Source organism: Lepidothrix coronata, unplaced genomic scaffold, assembly GCF_001604755.1.
Source record: "Lepidothrix coronata isolate B3197 unplaced genomic scaffold, Lepidothrix_coronata-1.0 Scaffold3, whole genome shotgun sequence".
NCBI classification, from domain to species: Eukaryota; Metazoa; Chordata; class Aves; order Passeriformes; family Pipridae; genus Lepidothrix; species Lepidothrix coronata.
This window is the reverse complement of record NW_016690183.1, coordinates 9,260,610-9,279,036: the sequence shown is the minus strand read 5'-3', so window position 1 is coordinate 9,279,036 and position 18,427 is coordinate 9,260,610. Positions and strand designations below refer to the sequence as shown.

General features: G+C 35.4%; 1 protein-coding gene across 2 annotated transcripts in view; it reads right to left on the bottom strand.

Moving 5' to 3' along the window:
* The window catches only part of CNTNAP2 (contactin associated protein-like 2), a 1,033,702-nt gene that overhangs the window by 407,123 nt on the left and 608,152 nt on the right, over window positions 1–18,427 (bottom strand). For both annotated transcript variants that reach the window (XM_017822277.1, XM_017822284.1), the window contains one exon: window positions 4,585–4,756. In XM_017822277.1, the coding sequence (XP_017677766.1) occupies window positions 4,585–4,756 (172 nt within the window). The remainder of the gene's footprint in view (window positions 1–4,584; window positions 4,757–18,427) is intronic.

Genomic DNA, 18,427 nt, shown 5'->3' with positions numbered 1-18,427 from the left:
TAAGAGACAGAAACAGGGCTGATTATTTATTTCTCAGTAGCATTTTTACTGCTTGTAGTTACTATATACATACCTGCATGAAATTATATGTATATAAATTATTTGGCCACTGGTAAAAAGAGAATGTCCCTTTGCCTTGGTGTTCCCCTGTAATAAGATGTCAGCTTGCAGTCTTTGCAATAGCAAAATGTTCATGTGAGGAGGGGAAAACTGAAAATGAAAAATCATTGTTTGTGGCAGGAGGGCCTACCCTTGGATAAGAATACCCAGTCAGAGAATGCAAACAGTGAAAGACACCAAGCAAGCTATCTGTGAAGAGTTACCAGTGTGCAGGGGTGCTGTTTTGGGTGTTGAATTATGCTAAAACCGTCCTTGTTCACCAAACTGCAGGCACACATTCTGCTTCTTGAAGTTGGATGTGACAGATGAGCTAGTGGCTGGTCTGTAAATTTGTGACTAGCAGCCAATCATTTTATACTATAAAAGCCCAGTCTGCTTTCAGTGAAGTCAGGTTCTTCTAACATAACCCTTCTTGGGGTGTATGTGTGGAGATTCCTCCCTTGGCTGGGGACGCACTCCAAGGGTACTCCTGGAGGTTGAGCAAAAGAGATCTCCCCAGGAGCACTGGTATGGGTGAGTTACATCAAATCTCTACTTAATAACTATTTCTTTTTCTAGCTTTAATATAATTGTGTCAATATAGTGCACTATCCTATCTTATACTATACTACTAGTATTTTTAGCTTTTATATTGTGTAGTAAAAAATTCTAAGATCTTTTATCTGATCATTTTTAATAATAAACGATTCATTTTATATAAATATTCTCATTTTGCCAAGCATTAAAACCTGCAGGAAAAAAGGGGTTCAATCACATCTCTGTAATTCCTTAAATTTAAACCGTTGACATAATCTGAGGCTAAGATTGGATCCAGCCACTCAGTCTCCTCTCTGAGAAGGAGTTTAGAAAGCAAGGGAGTCCTTTCTGCACCTCATGACTCAATAGAAGGGCTTCTTTAATAAATTTTGTCTAAACCTTCCATTCCGACCTGTGACATGGGTTCAGAACTTTTATCTCCCAAGTACAAGTGTAATACACTAACATGACTATTCTTCAAACAACTTAAAAAGCTACTGGAAATAAAATACAGAAACCTTTTCCATACAGAGGCCAGTGTTTAGCTTGGCAGAACCTGGGACTTTGGATACAGTTACCTCCATGCAGGTACAACATGAGAACTCAACCAACCTTCAGCACCTTTTGTTACGCTCTTATAGGAAAAACTGTCCCCTCCTTACTAACCACTCTGGTTAATGATGAAAAATGCCATCATTTACAACTTCACCTTTTGTCCCCTGAATCAAATGGTGGAAGTCTACAGTAGGAATAATTCAGTGTGACAGCTTATCTTTTTGCCCAGTGGGGGTCTTCACTGAAGTGAGGCTATGAAAGCGATTTCCATGTTGATAATGACTGAAGCCTTTATGATTCAGATCCAAACTTATTTTAAAAAAGCAGGAGGATCTCATTATAACACACCATGAGTATCTTCCCATTTCAAAGGAAGTGAAATTGAGATGGTATATAGCACACATGGTACTCAGACTCTTTAAAAGAAAGCCACATAAAAAATGTTATATATTGGTGGCATATTGTAATAAAAGTGCTTGTAAACTCTTATTTGCACATTTGCACAAGACAGCAATGAAAATCCAATCAGATCTAAAGCTTGGCATTGTTATTTCTCAGCCAAAGGCTTTGTTTTGAAGTGCAAACTACAGAGAAATAAACTTGATTGTGGGAAAACAACAAACTTGATTACATCTAAATCACTGCAAAAAACAAAGCCAACCCTAAGAAAATTCTTTGAATACTATTCTAATTTCCTATGATTACACAATTGTTACTCTGCTTGCAACACAATCTTCCTGTGATTAAAAAGCATAAATGTAAGACATATAATTTTAATTTATATGAGGATGATACCAGTGTCCAAGGTAGCAGAAGAGAGAAACAGAGTGAGAATACATCTTTTATATAAAGAAAACATACATACATAACCATATCTAAAATGCTGTAATTTATGCCAAAATATATTATGAATACAGATTTTATATATATAATAAATGTAATATATAATACACAATATAAATGTATATAAAGCATAACAATATTGTCACATAATGGAAGGCCACTATATATAATATTTTTATGTGGCATATAGCATATGAAATATTTAAATGTATATGATGTGTTATAGAAAGAAATAGCTTCTAAATAGTAACTTTTATATGACGTTAACTTCCAAAGTAAGCTGCTTGACATACAGGAAGTCTTAAGTCTTATTTTTCATAAATGCATTGTAAAGTTTTGATTCTAATTAACTTATTCTGTAAATTACTTGTAAGTACAGCGTAATACATTGTAAAAGCTTAACTTCTCTATAATAACTGAATTATTTCTAATAGAAACTCACATAAGTGGGTTCAATCATTGGGATCAATACAAACTGCCACATAAGCTTAGATTTATCCACTGGGGTAAAAGCAAAGATTTAATTAGCTGTATCTTCACATTCTTTCTTCCAAGTTAGTTTACATTTCCAAAAAACAAATATTCAAAATAAAACCAAGCAATTCAAACTGCCAAATACTAACCACAGAAGTTCGTTTTAATTTCAGATATGCACGAAGAGACAGAACAAACTCCATTGCTATTGCTTGTCACTTCCTCTTTTCACTATGACTTCAATCTTCAACAGGGCCATGGGGAGCAGCAATATAAGGTAGCCTGACATGCCAGAACAACTCAGTGGTACACCACAAAGCACGCTCCTTAACACTGACATTACTCAAGTGGTATACTGGGTCTGTCTGGGATGAAGTTACTAAATTAATCTTCACAGCAGCCCATGGGTGCTGTGTTTCCCAGCTGTTACCATGTTGGTAACAGACCACTGTTTTGGCTGCTGCTGGGCAGGGCTTACACAGCATCAAGGCTTTCTTTTCACACTCTTCCCCATAAAGGCCAGGAGGATGAGGGTGGGTAAGAATTTAGATGGCAACGTAGCTGGGGTAGCTGACCCAAACTGATCGTAGGAAATCCCATACCGTACAACATCATGCCCAGCAATAAAAACTCAAGAGAATGGAGGAGGAAGTTTCTCTTCCCAAACAACCATTACACGTGCTGAGGGCCTGCTTCCCAGGGAGCAGCTGGACATTTGCCTGCTGATGCAAAGTAGTGAATGAATTCCTCTTTTTTTTTTTTCTTTTTTTTTTGTTTACATGTGCAGCTTTTGCTTTTCTTATTAAACTGTCATCTTAATCCACAAGTCTTTTCAACTTCCTTCTGGTTTTCTGCCCATCTCCCAGGAGAGGGAAGAGAGCAAAAGTTAGGGTAGGTGTTTGGCTGCTGGCCATGGTCAACTCACCGCAACTTGTTTAGTGCAAATGGATGTTTACATTTCAGGAAGAGAAGGCATTTTGCAAGACCAAAGCAGCACGTCATACTTCATTTTTTACAATAGCATCTATCTCTTTGAGAGTCTCCTAACGTACAGTAGGAAATGAAAAGCACATGCATTTCTTTACCAAGCAGATATTTGCTGATGATATCCAGTTACTCAGCTTGTGGAATCTTCATCCTTGGAGATATTCAGAAGTCAATTCAGGGCATGGCCCTGAGTAACCTGATTTAGCTTTGAAGTTGGCTCTGCATTGAATGGGGCTTGGACCACATGAACTCCAGTAGGTGCCTTTTACCTGAATTATTCTAGGGTTCTATGATCTTGTACTCTTTGCTTCTTTCATAGCTGTATTTAAAAAAGCTATTTTCAGATTTTCAGCTGAATGGGTTTAATATACAAGTAATTTTCATGATAAGCCATGTTGGCTGCATTCAGGAGTTGGGCTACTTGCTCTTTCCCTGTCTTTCCTAGTATTTTCTTTTTTTGCCAGCAAAACCTATTAATCAGAAGCAACATAAATAAAAACACATAAGTGGATGAAAAGGTAGGGCTCAGAGGAAAAGGCTGCCCTAATTCTGAATTACTCTTCTCAGTCTGGAAAAAAAACCAACAAACAAGCAAACCCAGTAAGCAATATTTTAATAAAGTTTGAGCATTTATTACATGCACAGATATGCAAACATGTGGGCCTGCTTTAGTTCTCTGAGGAATTCAGTGAATCCAGAAGGCACTGAAGCCAGGAAGCACAACTTCTAGTTGCAAAAAGATCTCCATAACACTCTAAGAAATAGACAAAATGTGTGAAGAGTTTCCTCTATTCAAGGCAGTTCTATTATTGATCTGTAGGATGAATCTGACTTACAAGAACTTTTCACCTCCTCCTCTGCCTGTGAGTGGGGAGATTTGAGACATACCTTCCACTGCACACTACACAGTCTACAATTTAAAGCCATCCTCTCCATCACCTAAGCATGGTTCCCTCTGCTAAAAAGGTAGGACCACCTTGACATGATCACTGACAGTGTCAGGACCATCTTTTCTGTATCACTGTATATTTTCAGAATATGCAGGACATATCAGTGTACCATACTATGGGTGATCTCTCTGCAACTTACCTGTCAATAATGGCACACATGTCAATGGTGACATTAGCAAAGCTTCCCAGCTGGCCTTGCTCCACTGCGTGCAAATCCACCAGCTGATCATCCACATGAATAAACTGCATGCATCCTTGAAAAGAATGCTGAAGTAGCAAGTGATCTGAGTCATTCATCTGTACAGGAAACCCTGTAGAGCACCAAAATAAAGAGCATTATAAACTGCATATACTATTACTTAAGCCAGGTTTTTTTCATAGGAAAAGAGAGATGTTTTCTAGATGAGGAAAGAAAAAAGACAACGTGGCAATGATTTATTACACAGTTATTCATTAACATGGAAATATTAAGTAATTGGCAACTACCTGAAAGAATTTATATAGTACAGCTGATGATCAACTAATTTTTGTCTAAAAGGTGGAAGTCTTCTCTTACCCTTCTCCTCCTCCAGTTCTCTACTGCTGTTTCTCATTCTTTGTCTCTCATAAGGGAATAGGAAAAGGATTTATCTCCTTGCTATATTTTAGGAATCACATTCCAATTTCTCTGATTTTTCTGAATAAAAATATATTCCATGTATACCATGAAGTGAATTTCCAGTTCAGCTTTCTTTAGAACCAGGCTTCCTCTTTTTGTCACTTTGTCTTTTTGTTCATGGGCAATGAACATTTATATTGGAAACTTTCTGTAAACTTGAAAATAACCCTAAAATCGAATATCCCGGACCACTTCTGAGGAATCTGAGGACATTCTGTAGTATTTTCAGCTTTGCTCTGAATACATTTATTTTCTTGTCTGTTTGAAGGTGGTTTATAAGAGATGAGAATGAATTAGTGTCTTGCTCAGGCTAAAAGGTAAGGAGACAGAGTATGTTTGTATGCAATTGTCTAACTGAATGCCCTTCGGAAGTGAATGTGTCAATTTACTTGAGAAAAATGTCCTCGATAAGACAGTGGAGAGCCTCATTCACTACTTATAAATCTTTAACAATGACCTCCCTGAAAAACCTTCAAGAAAATAATTTAGACAGAATCTGTTCAAGAGGTCCATGAGATCAGGAAGGAAGGGAGAGGGGCTAACAACAATTTATTGGTAAAAAAAGGTAAAAAGTTTGAAAATGCATAATAGTGTAGCAGAGTTCAGCTAGGTAGATGACCAGCCACTCAGTACTTGTCTGTCAAGGGGAAAAAAATCACACACATTTGTTTTGGTAGCTAAGACAGATTATGCAGCTCCCATTACTTCTCCCACTTTCCCAGCCAACTTGTCTATCTGCAATGCCTTACTGCCTTTTCAATACCATTTGTGGAGACAGGAGAATTACAGATTATCAAACCAATACGTTGAACAGCAGCAGGAAAGAAAAGGAAGGACCATAATTTTAACTTCCGTTCTTGAACACAGTTTATCACATGTCACACAAGCAGTCGAATTGGCTGAAAGGGAGGGCAATAAATAGAGGACAGAAGCAAGCAACTGTGGCTTGAGGACAGATGATGTCTACTTTGGCACTTAAAAAACCCCAAGTTAAACGTAAGTCTTTCCCAAAATATAATCAAGTCACATTTTAACTGAAAGGTTTTGCCAGAGCATTCATATAATCAGTAACGCTTTTTAAGGTTTTCTGAAACAACCTTGCCCATCATCTAAATTTACTGTTGGTAGCTCCTAAATTTCCCCTACTCACTTTAGTAAACATTTACTTCAGAGTTCACTGATGGTGGTACAGAATTAATCAGAGATGCTATAGTAATTAAGCACTGACAAAGCTAAAAGTTTGCTCTGACAGGTACTTTAAGGAGTTAGGCAAAGGCTTGCCTTGGGGTCATATCACATCTGGAGTAAAATTGCAAGGAGTCATAAACTTCTACGAGGAAGGCAAATATACCCCTCACACTAATACACATCCACTGGAGAAGGAAAGCTCCTAGGAATCCCCCAAATGCCTAACTAGCGCATAATAACTTCATTTTTATTTTGGACTGTCAGAAAAATCAAGTTGTAGGGACATCATTTATCTTGTCTTCCCATCATGTGCACTGACTAGTGACCTATCTGATGTAAAGGGGACAGGGCTTTCAGAAACCTGCCTCCAACTTTTTCCAAGTGGTGTTTTTCCAGTAACTGATTAAACTGTTAAAGACTTTCCAGACAACAGTACAGAGAGACAAAAGTGCAAGTTAATTCTCTGTTGTTTGGAGGATGCAAGCACAATATTTGCATGTTTCTTATAGATGCTTTCTCCAATTATATTTAAGCAGGTCACTCTTGCAGTATAACTGTCTGTTTTTTAAACTGTCACTGAACGTTCCCCATAACTGCTTCCAAACAAGAATCCCCAAACTAACACCAAGCACATGGCCATTTAGATCTTCAGTGCTTCAGCAGAGCTGTGCAGGAAACCTACATATCATCTTCCAGTTCAGAGCACTTCCACAATTCCTTCGTTTTTAATATTAAATTCAAAGTTACCAACACTGGGATAAATTCTTACCAATGTTCATGTAAACCTAGCAAAGCCAGAGAAATTATACAGATATATCTGAATACAATGAAAGATTATCCACCATCCTTCAAACACTAACTGAAAAGTAGATCAAAACCAAGAGCCACAATTCACTCTTCACATCATAAAGAGTATGAATTAGATATATAAGTTACAAATGTATTATCAGCTTTAACAATATATTTAAGCAAATTGTTACTAGTACTTAATACCATTCAAGAACAAACCACAGAGGTATTCCAATATGTGATTCTCAGCTTCACTGCATCTACGTAGCAGTTCTTGGCATACACAATATTAGTGCACAGTTATTACTGCTCTCTAGGGCGCTCTCTGTGCATTGCTACTGGTTGAACCTGCAGACAGGAAGGTGGCAGCTGGGTCCCTCAGCCGTGGTCGAGACCCCAGGTCCCTGCACTCACTGACCGGAGAATCAGAGAGTCATGGGACTCAGTAGCTGGAGATGGCAGCTGCTCCTTACTAACTACATAAATCAAGCTTTCCTCTATTACTCAAGAGAGTAGGGTACACTAAGCATTAGTCATCTTGAGATTCTGATTTTTGCTGTAGCTATCAATGGATGAAGCCTGTAATTTTCTCATTCGTATGTCTTTTTTTTTCTTGTCTTGATGCTACTCCATTTGCTGGTTTTAGTCATGTGAGAAAACTGGATGGGGGTGGGAGGGTTTATGCATTCTTACAGCACATTGCATAAATTGTCTGTGAGGCTGCCTGGGTGTCAGGGCATTTCAGTCATGCTATACTATAACAGATAGTTATGCAGAGATAATTTCAAAAGCAACCAGATAAGCCTTGTATATAAAAACTACACAGGTTTTGAACTACTAGTCTAATGCCCATTAATTTTGGTGGGACCTGAACACTTAAGATAATTCCAGTGATAATCATTTGAGCAACGCTTCTGCCTGAAACATAAACCTCAAAATGACCTAGTACCTTGTGGCTGTTAATTCAATACACACGACAACACCTTCTCCTTCCAGATTTCCATTATTGAGACATGATTCACTTCCTCATCCTTCCCACAGTGAATGAAATTTTAAATAAATGAAGTTCTATAACCAAAGCTGACAGTAATGGTGTCACTAGAAAGGCTAAATAATGAATGAACAATTTGGACAGTACTGTATTGATCTTCTTGTTGACAACAAACTATGTACATTTACAAAATGCACATAAAATGCAGTTTAGACATTTAAAACAATGTACATGCTTATGATTACAAATGCATTTTAAAGTCAGGTAAACTCTGTTATCCTGTAATTTCTACATCTCTCTGACTTTTTCCATACAGAATCTGTATCTTACAATTTTATTTTTCACATTTTAAGACCACAAAGAGATGGATTATCCTGCAAAGGTCAGACATGGATTAAATCTGAATTTTCTTGCATTCGATAAAATTTGTATCCAGGACTTCATTCTGACTTACCAAATACAGAACAGTCAAAACTCTTGATCCAGTTCCTGATCCTATTTCAAACTTGCAAGAAAAATCAGAAAATCTATAGTTTTAATTCATGCTCTTTTCTATGTTAGAAGTCTCTTTAATATATTAAATAAAAAAAATCCAACAAATACAGTATAATAAAACACTTCTGAAATTAAAAAAAAAATTCCTTTTCCAGTGTCAAGGTCTAATATGTCTCTCTTCCAATCAGCTGAATAATGTTCTATCAAAGGCATTATAAGAAAGCAAGTTGAAGGAAGAATACGTTCAGGTCCATGGTATAATAATGGAAGAACATACAGTCAGAATACGTCTTTAAACATCTGATTTAAACTACTTGTTTTTAAGATCTGACCTGAAATGAAAGAACGAAATACCATACCAGGGTCTGAATGAACATTTTGATATTATTTAGTATCCCTATATTAAACACTCAGATCTTCCTTGAAATGTAATGCAGATTTTATTGTAACAAGAAGATAGCTTTTCTTCTGTGGCATTATAAATTTTTTTCTTTTGTTTCATTTGTAAGTCAATGATGGGCCAATGCTTGTATAGACATGGTACTTGATATTTTACTTCTTTAAAAGAAAAAATACTCCTCAATAAAAAAAAAAAGTAACTGTTATCTTAGATATCTAACTGGTAGACTATATTGTATTCAGCTAGTTGCATGGGTAGATGCAGGATCTAGTAATCAATAGAAAAAGTGACTGATCTTAAGACTGATAGTGATTTATATAGGTAGGGTATTTCAAGTATATACCCAGGATCCCTGCTGTGCAGAATGAGAGAAAGGAAAAAAAATTCTTTATTGGTCAGGATAAATACCAGCGCAGCCTCATTCAAGTAACAAGCAATCTTCACATTTTCTGTACACATCAAACAGAGTTGAAAGATGTTATTCTGAACCCATGGAACAAAACTCAAATTCAGTGCCTAACAATATACTTAGATTGAAGATCAGCTGATTTTTCACATAGTAATAAGCAGGAATAAACACTGAAAAGAAAGCTCAATCCACCTACTGACCCAAATTCACTGTAGTATTTTATCCTTGTTTAAGTCAAACCAGAATGGGGCCCTTAGTGTGAAGTGGAAGACAGGCAATAACCTTGGAAAAGTAGAAAGTTCCTGCTTCAAAATCATGAAATAAACCAAAAAAATTGCAGAAGAGATGAATAGAATTTTTTTTTAATTTCATTGCATCTCTGTAAAACTACAGAAATGCTTAAAAACACACACATATAGTTACTAAGTATTTGAAGAAATACCAAACCGTTAAAGGAGGTTTCAACAGAGTAATGCCTCTTGTTTTAACTCCAGTCATCCTTCTGTATTAGGGAATATGAGGACTAAGGATAGGGTTTGCCAAGACCTTTGAATCTCATTTCTAGCAACTGTAAGAACTGTTCTGAAAATCATAGAAACATTTACTGATGAAAATAAAGATGAAAATAAACATAACTTCAGAGTCTTTCAGCTTGGTGGATAGCAGTAAGGCAAACCAGAATGCGGACTACAATTTTTCTGTATGTGTTTGAAAGTTACCAACTTCTTGAATAAGTAATTTTCTAATAAATTAGTCTTTATTTTGCCTTCATTGTGTTGCCTATACAGAAATACAGAGGTTGAATGCAAGGCAGTGTATTCTATCCCAACAAATGCAAATTACTAACCTTAAAACCCCAAATATGTCTCTATACACAGAGAAAAATGGAGTTTACTAATGCTAGAGCTTAGAATAAGATGATGAGGTGCTTCTAGCACTCCTGGGACACACATGACCCCCTAGGTAAAAAACGCTAGCATTAATGAAATCTCCAGTGGACTTCACAGAATCTTCTCTGTACATGTAAATTGTAGTATGATGAAAAAGTTTAACAAAAGTTTAACCCTTGGATCAAGGGTTGGTTTTGATGGTCTCTTTCCAACCCCGTTGATTCTATGATTGTATGATTCTATGAACATAATCTCACACGACTTGGCAGCACTTTCTACCAGTGGTACGGTTCCTGATTTTTTTGTCTCTTCTGGAAATCTGGTCTTCAGCCATACCCTTTTCTCTAAGAATGTTTTATCACCAGCTGTCTGCTTATGAATTGGAGCCAGTTCTGGAAAAGTACTGAGATTTTTTAGTCTCTCTGTATGCTGTCATTCCTTAACCCTCAGTTAGATTTTACTTTGGTGTATTGACACTGATTCAGTACCTAACAGTTCTTGATGAGACTGAATTTTTAAAAAAATCTCTCTAGCTGAGATGCAAAGAATACCAGTATAGCACTACCAATTTCCTTTGTCATGTGCCAGAGGAATTCTAGGGTTAGGTGACCAAACCATAGAAAGAGGTCATGTATAGCATAACAGGTTATCTGAACACGTAATTATACTGGTATTGTTTATAAGTAGGTCACTGAGGAAAGAAACAGGCAGATAAGAAAAAGCCCAAAAGATACTCAGATAAAATTTGAGCAACTATTTGTGAACAGACTATCTTTAAGCCAAAAAACAAGTTTCAAGAATACTCTTTTACAAGATACTAAATCTGTAGGATTACAGCCTAGAAAAAAAAAAAAATAGAGGAATACAGTTCTGAAGGTCCCCTGACAAAAGCAAAAACAAAAACCAGGCAGGCTATCTTTAACAGTACACAGGAAAACTACCGACAGCAAAAAAGGAAGGATAAGATGAGACTGGATGTGGCACTTAGTGCCATGGTCTAGTAACCACGGTGGTAGTGGATCAAGGGTTGGACTTGATGATGTCAGAGGTCCCTTCCAACCCGGCTGATTCTATGATTCTATGACTACATTATAATTGTCTCTTTTCACCAACTTTGTTGAGTGCTTTTTTGAGACTGCCATGGAACTTAGTGTGAACAGCCATGCACTTAAGAACTGTTTTGAGGCACTTTTCCAAATGTGCGGCCATCAAATTTGAAGTATTCAAATATATATGGGCCTTCCTGTTACAGTTGGAAAATAGCAGGTTTGTAACTCAGGCTTTCAGGTTGCAAAGTAATGGTACCAGTTCAGGTGTTTGAAATGAATTGCAATGGGCACTGAGGTATATCTCACCTTTAACTATGACATCTTTTTCCTTTCCCTTTATTTTTCCGTGCCAAAGGTACTCTTTCACCATTTTGTTTTGGTTTTGTTTTTGGTTTTGTTTTTTTTTTTACTCTGATGTAATTACAAATACGATACCTCTCCTACTTTCAAAGTCCTATCCTGCAAAACATACAGACCATGTCATTCCCAAATAGAGATGTTGTCTGGCAGATTGCACCCAACCTCATCTAGGAGGAAAGATGCTCTTAGAACCTCTGTTCTCAGATCACATAATGATGTAACTTTTTAAAAAAATACATGTACTATATTGCCAAAGGGAGCAATTTTAACTAATTTAGTAGAACACAAGCACGATTTTCATTCATAAGAAATTATTTCAGTCTTAATAAATATCATAAGACGTCCTAAATACCTATTTGTTTAAATAACTAAACTTCACACACTAGTTCAACTAATACTAAAATAGAAAAGAAATACTATCTGATAATCTAAAAAGACTTTTATATTTAGAAAAGAGACTACCTGTTAGTATTCTTAGTTAAAAATATTTAACGGAAAAATACTTGTTGCAAGCCAAGTATGATAATAGTGTCTTTGAAAATTGCTCCTGCAGAATTAGTTTCCCTAAGAGCCATACTAGATATTACAAACACAGGCATACATCAACAGTTACTAAACTGTCATAAGATGAACAATTTTTTTTGGTGATGGATGAGAACAAATATAATCATTGCATAAGACTGGTTTTACTGATTTTGTCTTTAGATACGTGGCAGGTGAGACTGATGTCTCTTCCAGCTACATGACTGTGAAACATAATGACTTCTACTCCTTTATGGTTATCTCTGAAGTTCTTCTGTAGATTGGATAAAACTATGCCCAGATATTTGAGAGGCTGAAACATAATTCTTGTCTGCTCAGAAAAAAAGATTAAATATTACTAACAGTTTATGGTAGCATCTAAAAATGAGAAGCATAAGTGGAAAAAAAATTAGTAAAATAGTGTCAAAAATACACTTAGATACTAAAAGTGATACTTGTTCAAATCACAACAGACATAAGTCAGGTATTATCTACTCAATGTGCAGATAATTTTCGATCTTTAATTTGACTTACTGTTCTGCTTCCCTTGCATTGTCTTTTTTTACTTTTTCTCCAGAAATGACTTGATTTTGTCATCGTTAAACCCTTCAAATTCCTGCCTACTTCAATGGAGTTTGTTGTTGTTTGTTTCTTGATTTTTGTTTTTTTCCGGGTGGTCCTGATTAAAACTATATTTAACTTTCTCATTTCTATTTAGAAATAGATTGTCTTTCCAAATCTGAAAAGAAATATCAAAGAATCCCTACAGTGTAAATGCACACACTGTTGCCTTTTTGAATCTGAGCTAATTTATCTATAGCACATAGTTTGTAGCTGTATTTCAAGCGAAAAGTAGCAACCCTTAACATTGTTATAAGTGGAAACCACTCACATAGCAGTGCATATTCAAGCCATATTAATATTAGAAAGAAATCCATAAAATAAATGAGAATGAACTCCAGACAACAATAATAACAACAAAATCCATTTTCTGTTATCTCCATAATTATGTAAAGCTATTAGGAGTGGAAACATTTCACTAAGCAGAAAGAAACAAAAGTCTATTATCCTAAGACTTCAATGTTAGAAAGGACCACCATTTTGTTGGTTTTTTTTTCAGCTTATGGGTTTTTTTTAACTTGATATTCTTTCTCTCAAAAAAAAAAAAAAAGAGAAAATATTGACATTTTAGAAATGGATCTTTCATTGTGTACAATTCAAAAATTATTGAAAAGAGTTCCAGCTGTTGGATTATGGTGCATTTCTACTTTCTCAGTTCATCCAATCTTTAATCTGTCACAAGTCTGCTCACTCAAAACAAGGAATATGTACAATAGAAAATGTGTAGAAAGTACCTACAGAAATTACTTTAAATTCAGCATCCTGTCTTTTTAAATAATGATAGAAAAATCCAATCAGGCAATTTATTTTCAAAACAACTGAATGAAACTTTAAATTTAAACCACAGAATAATCCTTCTTTCTTCCTACAAGTATAAAAATCAAGTTTAATGACATGAAGGAGATTTCTTAAACATCTTGCCTGTCTGTTCAAAAGCACAGCAGGCATAGCAACAGTGATCCAACATAGTAGTGACTCAACAGCGACCCAACATAAAGTCAATGAGAGTTTTTTTTAATAAAAAGTTACAGGACTTAACTGTGATAAAGTGTCTTAACCTTATTAAGTCATCTTTTGAAAGTGCTTTAAGATGAGTGATACTGGTTGACTGATATCCAAAAAAACCAGGTTATTTTCTTGAAAGAAAATTTATTCTTTGTTTTCTTGGAAATATACACTGTAAAGTATACAGGGAAAATAATGTTATTGATATGCAACATCCAAGATGGATGGATTTCCTCTTACTGTAATGCTGAACGATTCCTACCAAAATGAGTGCAGTAATTCAGTGTGTTGAGGAAAGCTACACAAAGAATATTACAGCTACCCAAATATAAAAGAAATCTTAACTTTTGAAATTTGGGGTTCTTTTTTAATGTTATATTCATACTCTTAAATTTTCTAAATAACCAGAGAAGTTATGGTGGATGAATTTGAAAATATTTACTTTCAATGGAAGCTCAACTAAAATCTTTAACAGGTATCAGGCAGTTACCTTTCATTGGTATTGACACTGGTTTCTTCAGTGATGCCTCAGAGAGTGTGAAAATAAAGACCAAAATTACAGTCATTTATGAAAAATAAAATTATTATAAAATCACAAAATAATTTCATTTAGAGGTGACCTCTGAGGTGATTTGATCCAAATTGCTCTTCAGAGGCAATCAAATTAGGGCAGGCTACTTAGGGATGTGTCCAGTCCAGTTTACTTTCTCTGAGACTGGAGATTTGAGAACCAATCTGGATAAACTCTTCCTGTGTTTGATCACTCACGTGGCTCTGAAATATGTTCACATATCTAATCAGAATTTCTTGTGTTGTAACTTGTGTCTGTTGCCTTTTATTTTCTTGTCATATTCCCTCAAGAAATAACTGGATCTATCTTCTCTAAACCCTTGGAACTTCAACCTCGGCTGAGCTTTCGTCTTCCCAGCTTTAACTCTGAGCAATGGGAAATTTCTCTTGGGTAACCCATTCCTGCTTCTGCCTGGTGTGTTGTTTCCTTTTTGCATTTGAACTCATTGAGGTGTTCTCTTTTTCCTATAGTTATTGATAGCTTCTTTTAAACAATATAAAGTATTTAAATAGATCTGTTAAACTATGCAAAAAAGCCCAGAGCTGTATGAATGGCATTAATTTCCAGACATTTATATACATACACTCTTTATTGTCTATGGGGAAAGGATAAGAAAATCGATTATAATGTAAATTGCCCTATTGTCTGCTTCATCTGTACAATGTTCTTTGCTGGCTGTTAGATTGGGACTTCACAGTATTTTTAATAGTGCCTAACATTAAAAACATTTTTCTATTTAGGGGTCTTTGCTACAAACATGAAATTTTAAGCAGCATAATGCATTGGTAGTTAAAAGGAGTATGGAGTGCATCTGAGGGAAGGTGCTGAGAGAGAAAATGATAAAAGAAGACGGGGAAATTGCATCTAACCTCAGTGTCTCCTACTCTTTCTGTTGCTCTTAGACTCTCAGTCACTAAACCAAAGTAATATTGATTTTGAGCCAATGAGGAAAAGAGGCAACAACTTAGCAGTCACTGTTATTCAGCTGGCAAAACAGGGATGTCAGTCTCCAGTCCTTTTCATTTCCTGTCTTGTGTGGTGTTGTGGTTTCAGCCGAGCTGGAAATAAAATTTAAAGATTTGCTTGGTTTGGAAAAGAGACTAAGATTAAAAAGGATTTTCTCCTTTTTAATGATTATGGTTTGGATTTTACGAATTTCTTAAAGACTAGGTTTCTGAATTTTGTATCTAAAGTGCCCAAAACAACATATACATGAATCAAATGAGCACAAAAGAAAAAAAAATCACTCAGCACCTCTTGGAAAACTAATAAAGATGTTTAGAGAATCTAAACTATTCCGCTGACTTCATATAGGGTTTTGTGTGGCTAAAATTACAGATGTCACTGCAAAAAAGAGGAATGTTTTTTCATTTGCAGTTTAACCCCACGAGTCCTTACTCAACAAATCGTATGAGTACACATGTAAGTCCACGTATGCAGAGGTTTAATGTAAAAGCCTTATTATCTCAAATTATTTACCTTCCTATCTTGTAGGTAGCATTGTCTTGATAATGTGGCTTCAAATAGCACAGGCAACAGAGCACAGGAGACCAGCTGCTACATCCTATCTAACTTTATTATCAGCAAAATTTGTCTGTGTTGGGAGGATGGTAAGTAGTGAAGTCCTTATCACACATGAAAGCTAGCCTTGAATATAATGACTCAAACAATACTTACACAAATTACCTGGACAGGTTGCAAATGACTGGGCATGTAATTTCTAGGCTTTTCCAGATCACATACCCTGAGTTCTGACTTTTCTTTTTGCCTTTTTACCTTAAATATTTTGTAAGGAGGATTTTAAATGCAAGTGAAAAACTGGAAATGTACCATTTTGGGGATTCCTCACAAATAGAGTCTTTCTTTTATTGCAGTCAGAGATCAGTGTGAAATGACAACAACCATTTAGCACTGCTTCATACAGAAATACATATTTGCATTTCACTCTTCATTTTCTCACCATCAGAAATCAATGTGCTTCTGCACAGTACCAGTCACAGTCAGGTCCTATTTCTATATATCTACATATAGTAGATTTAGTTCCCATGTTGGCAATTTGCAGAAGTCAGCACTCACAAAGCTGTGTTTTTGGATTAGAAGGCATGGGGCACATTTTGTAAACAGGAATATTTTTGTAAATTTTGATGTTCATTGTAATATTCATTAGGGAAAAGAACTAATTTAAGACCAGTTCTAATCTGAAAGACATTCGTGGGAATATATGTATTTAATTTGCCTCCACATCTATGGATGAAAGGAGTAAAAAGGAGAGAAAAAGTGAAGAGAGAAAGCAGAATATTGCCACCATCAAGCAACTGTATGTACAACAATTAGCAAGACTGTAATTCTCCAAGTTTGACCGGGCAGTACATTTGAGAGAAATGCATCTCGGTAAGAAACCTGATTTACTAATCATTAATGTTTAACCTTGAAATCCAAGGACACTTTAGCACAGTGAAGCAATGTTATCAGAGGCCTATTTTTAAGACAATAAGGTCAGAGAAAGACAGTAATTGATAGCACTTATAAGAACAGAAAGTCAGAAATTTCTTAACCTGGACTCCAGTTAAGAATGATTAGATTATACTGTTTGAATGACTTTGTCTTCTGTTATCCAGAGAACCATTACAGACTGATTTCTTTTAGAAGAGTCAACTTATAATTAAAAAGCAGTTAGTTTCTTTTTAAAAAGTTAGATTTACCTTAGAATTAAAGTACCTCCACTTAAACCATGAAAATAGTTTAGGCTTCTGTAATTCACAGGCATTCAGAGCTTCGTAAAAACTTGCAGATAAAACATACGCACATACATATACACATATATATATAGAAGGGAAACTGCACTCAAAATGTTCAGTTATTGTCATGGATCTTTCACATATCCATTTTACAGTAATGTCAAGATGGTTGTTCATAATTGGAAAATACAGAAAACATTACAAAAATTATAGCAGTGCCAGCCTTCAGGAAAGAGGAGAGAGCTTTGGCAGGATGAATTTTTATGAGTCATGTCGACTAGATTGCACAGAAATGATCTGATTGGCAATGATAAAAAGCAGCTACTTATTTGAAAGACATTGAAGCCTTTCAAATGAGGCATTACAGGGAAAATACTGGATAGCAATGGTCCCAAGAAAAAACCCACAACAATAAATAATAAATACAATGATATAAATGGAGAGGTACAACCTGCTCATTTCAAAGCTTACCACAGCTATCAAAGTTAATACTGATGACTTATAAGCAGAAACTGTTATTTCATTATGTCACTACATTCTCAACTCACATTCTGAACTCACATTCTCACGAGTTAAGAAGACACATCATTCAGTTCTGTCAATTCACAAATGAAACATAAGAAAATGTTATGATACACACAAAACAAGGAACTAATGGCTGGAGAGTCAAAGGTCAATTTTCCAAAGACAGCAGAAAGTGCATTACAAGAATTGTAAAGCAGCTATCCAAGAGAAGAAAAACTTTGGAAAACAATATAATTATTTGAAAACTACAAACTTACCTAAATCAACTACCCTAATTTATAAATGTAGTTTTAACCATGTGTTCTGAAAAACTTATGTAACTATACCAAAACCTAAAAAACTTCAGCTATCAAATTTACTACAATATTACCTTCTCATATGACAGTGAAATCTGAATTGCATTGATAAAATAGAAGTATTATCTTTTAGAGGAAAAATATCAGAGATATTCCCTATATATTTTTCTAACTCTACTGCCTTCAAAAATATTTGCAAGAGAGCAAAGATATAAGCAATGTTTATCTCCAAAATATTCAACCAAATTACTGAATATAGATTTCTATGCTAATAGTGTCACCCAAAATATTAGTCATATCCCTCTTTTTGACAAGGGCCACTTTTTGAAGTTCACTATAACAAATGTGCACCTAATATATATTTACACATATTTGTTTTGTCCCGTCTCCCTTACACCCTCTACTTTCAGTAACACAAGTAGATTAGAGAGAGAGAATATTTCCTAATCATTCAAGGAGGGAAACTCTGGACTTA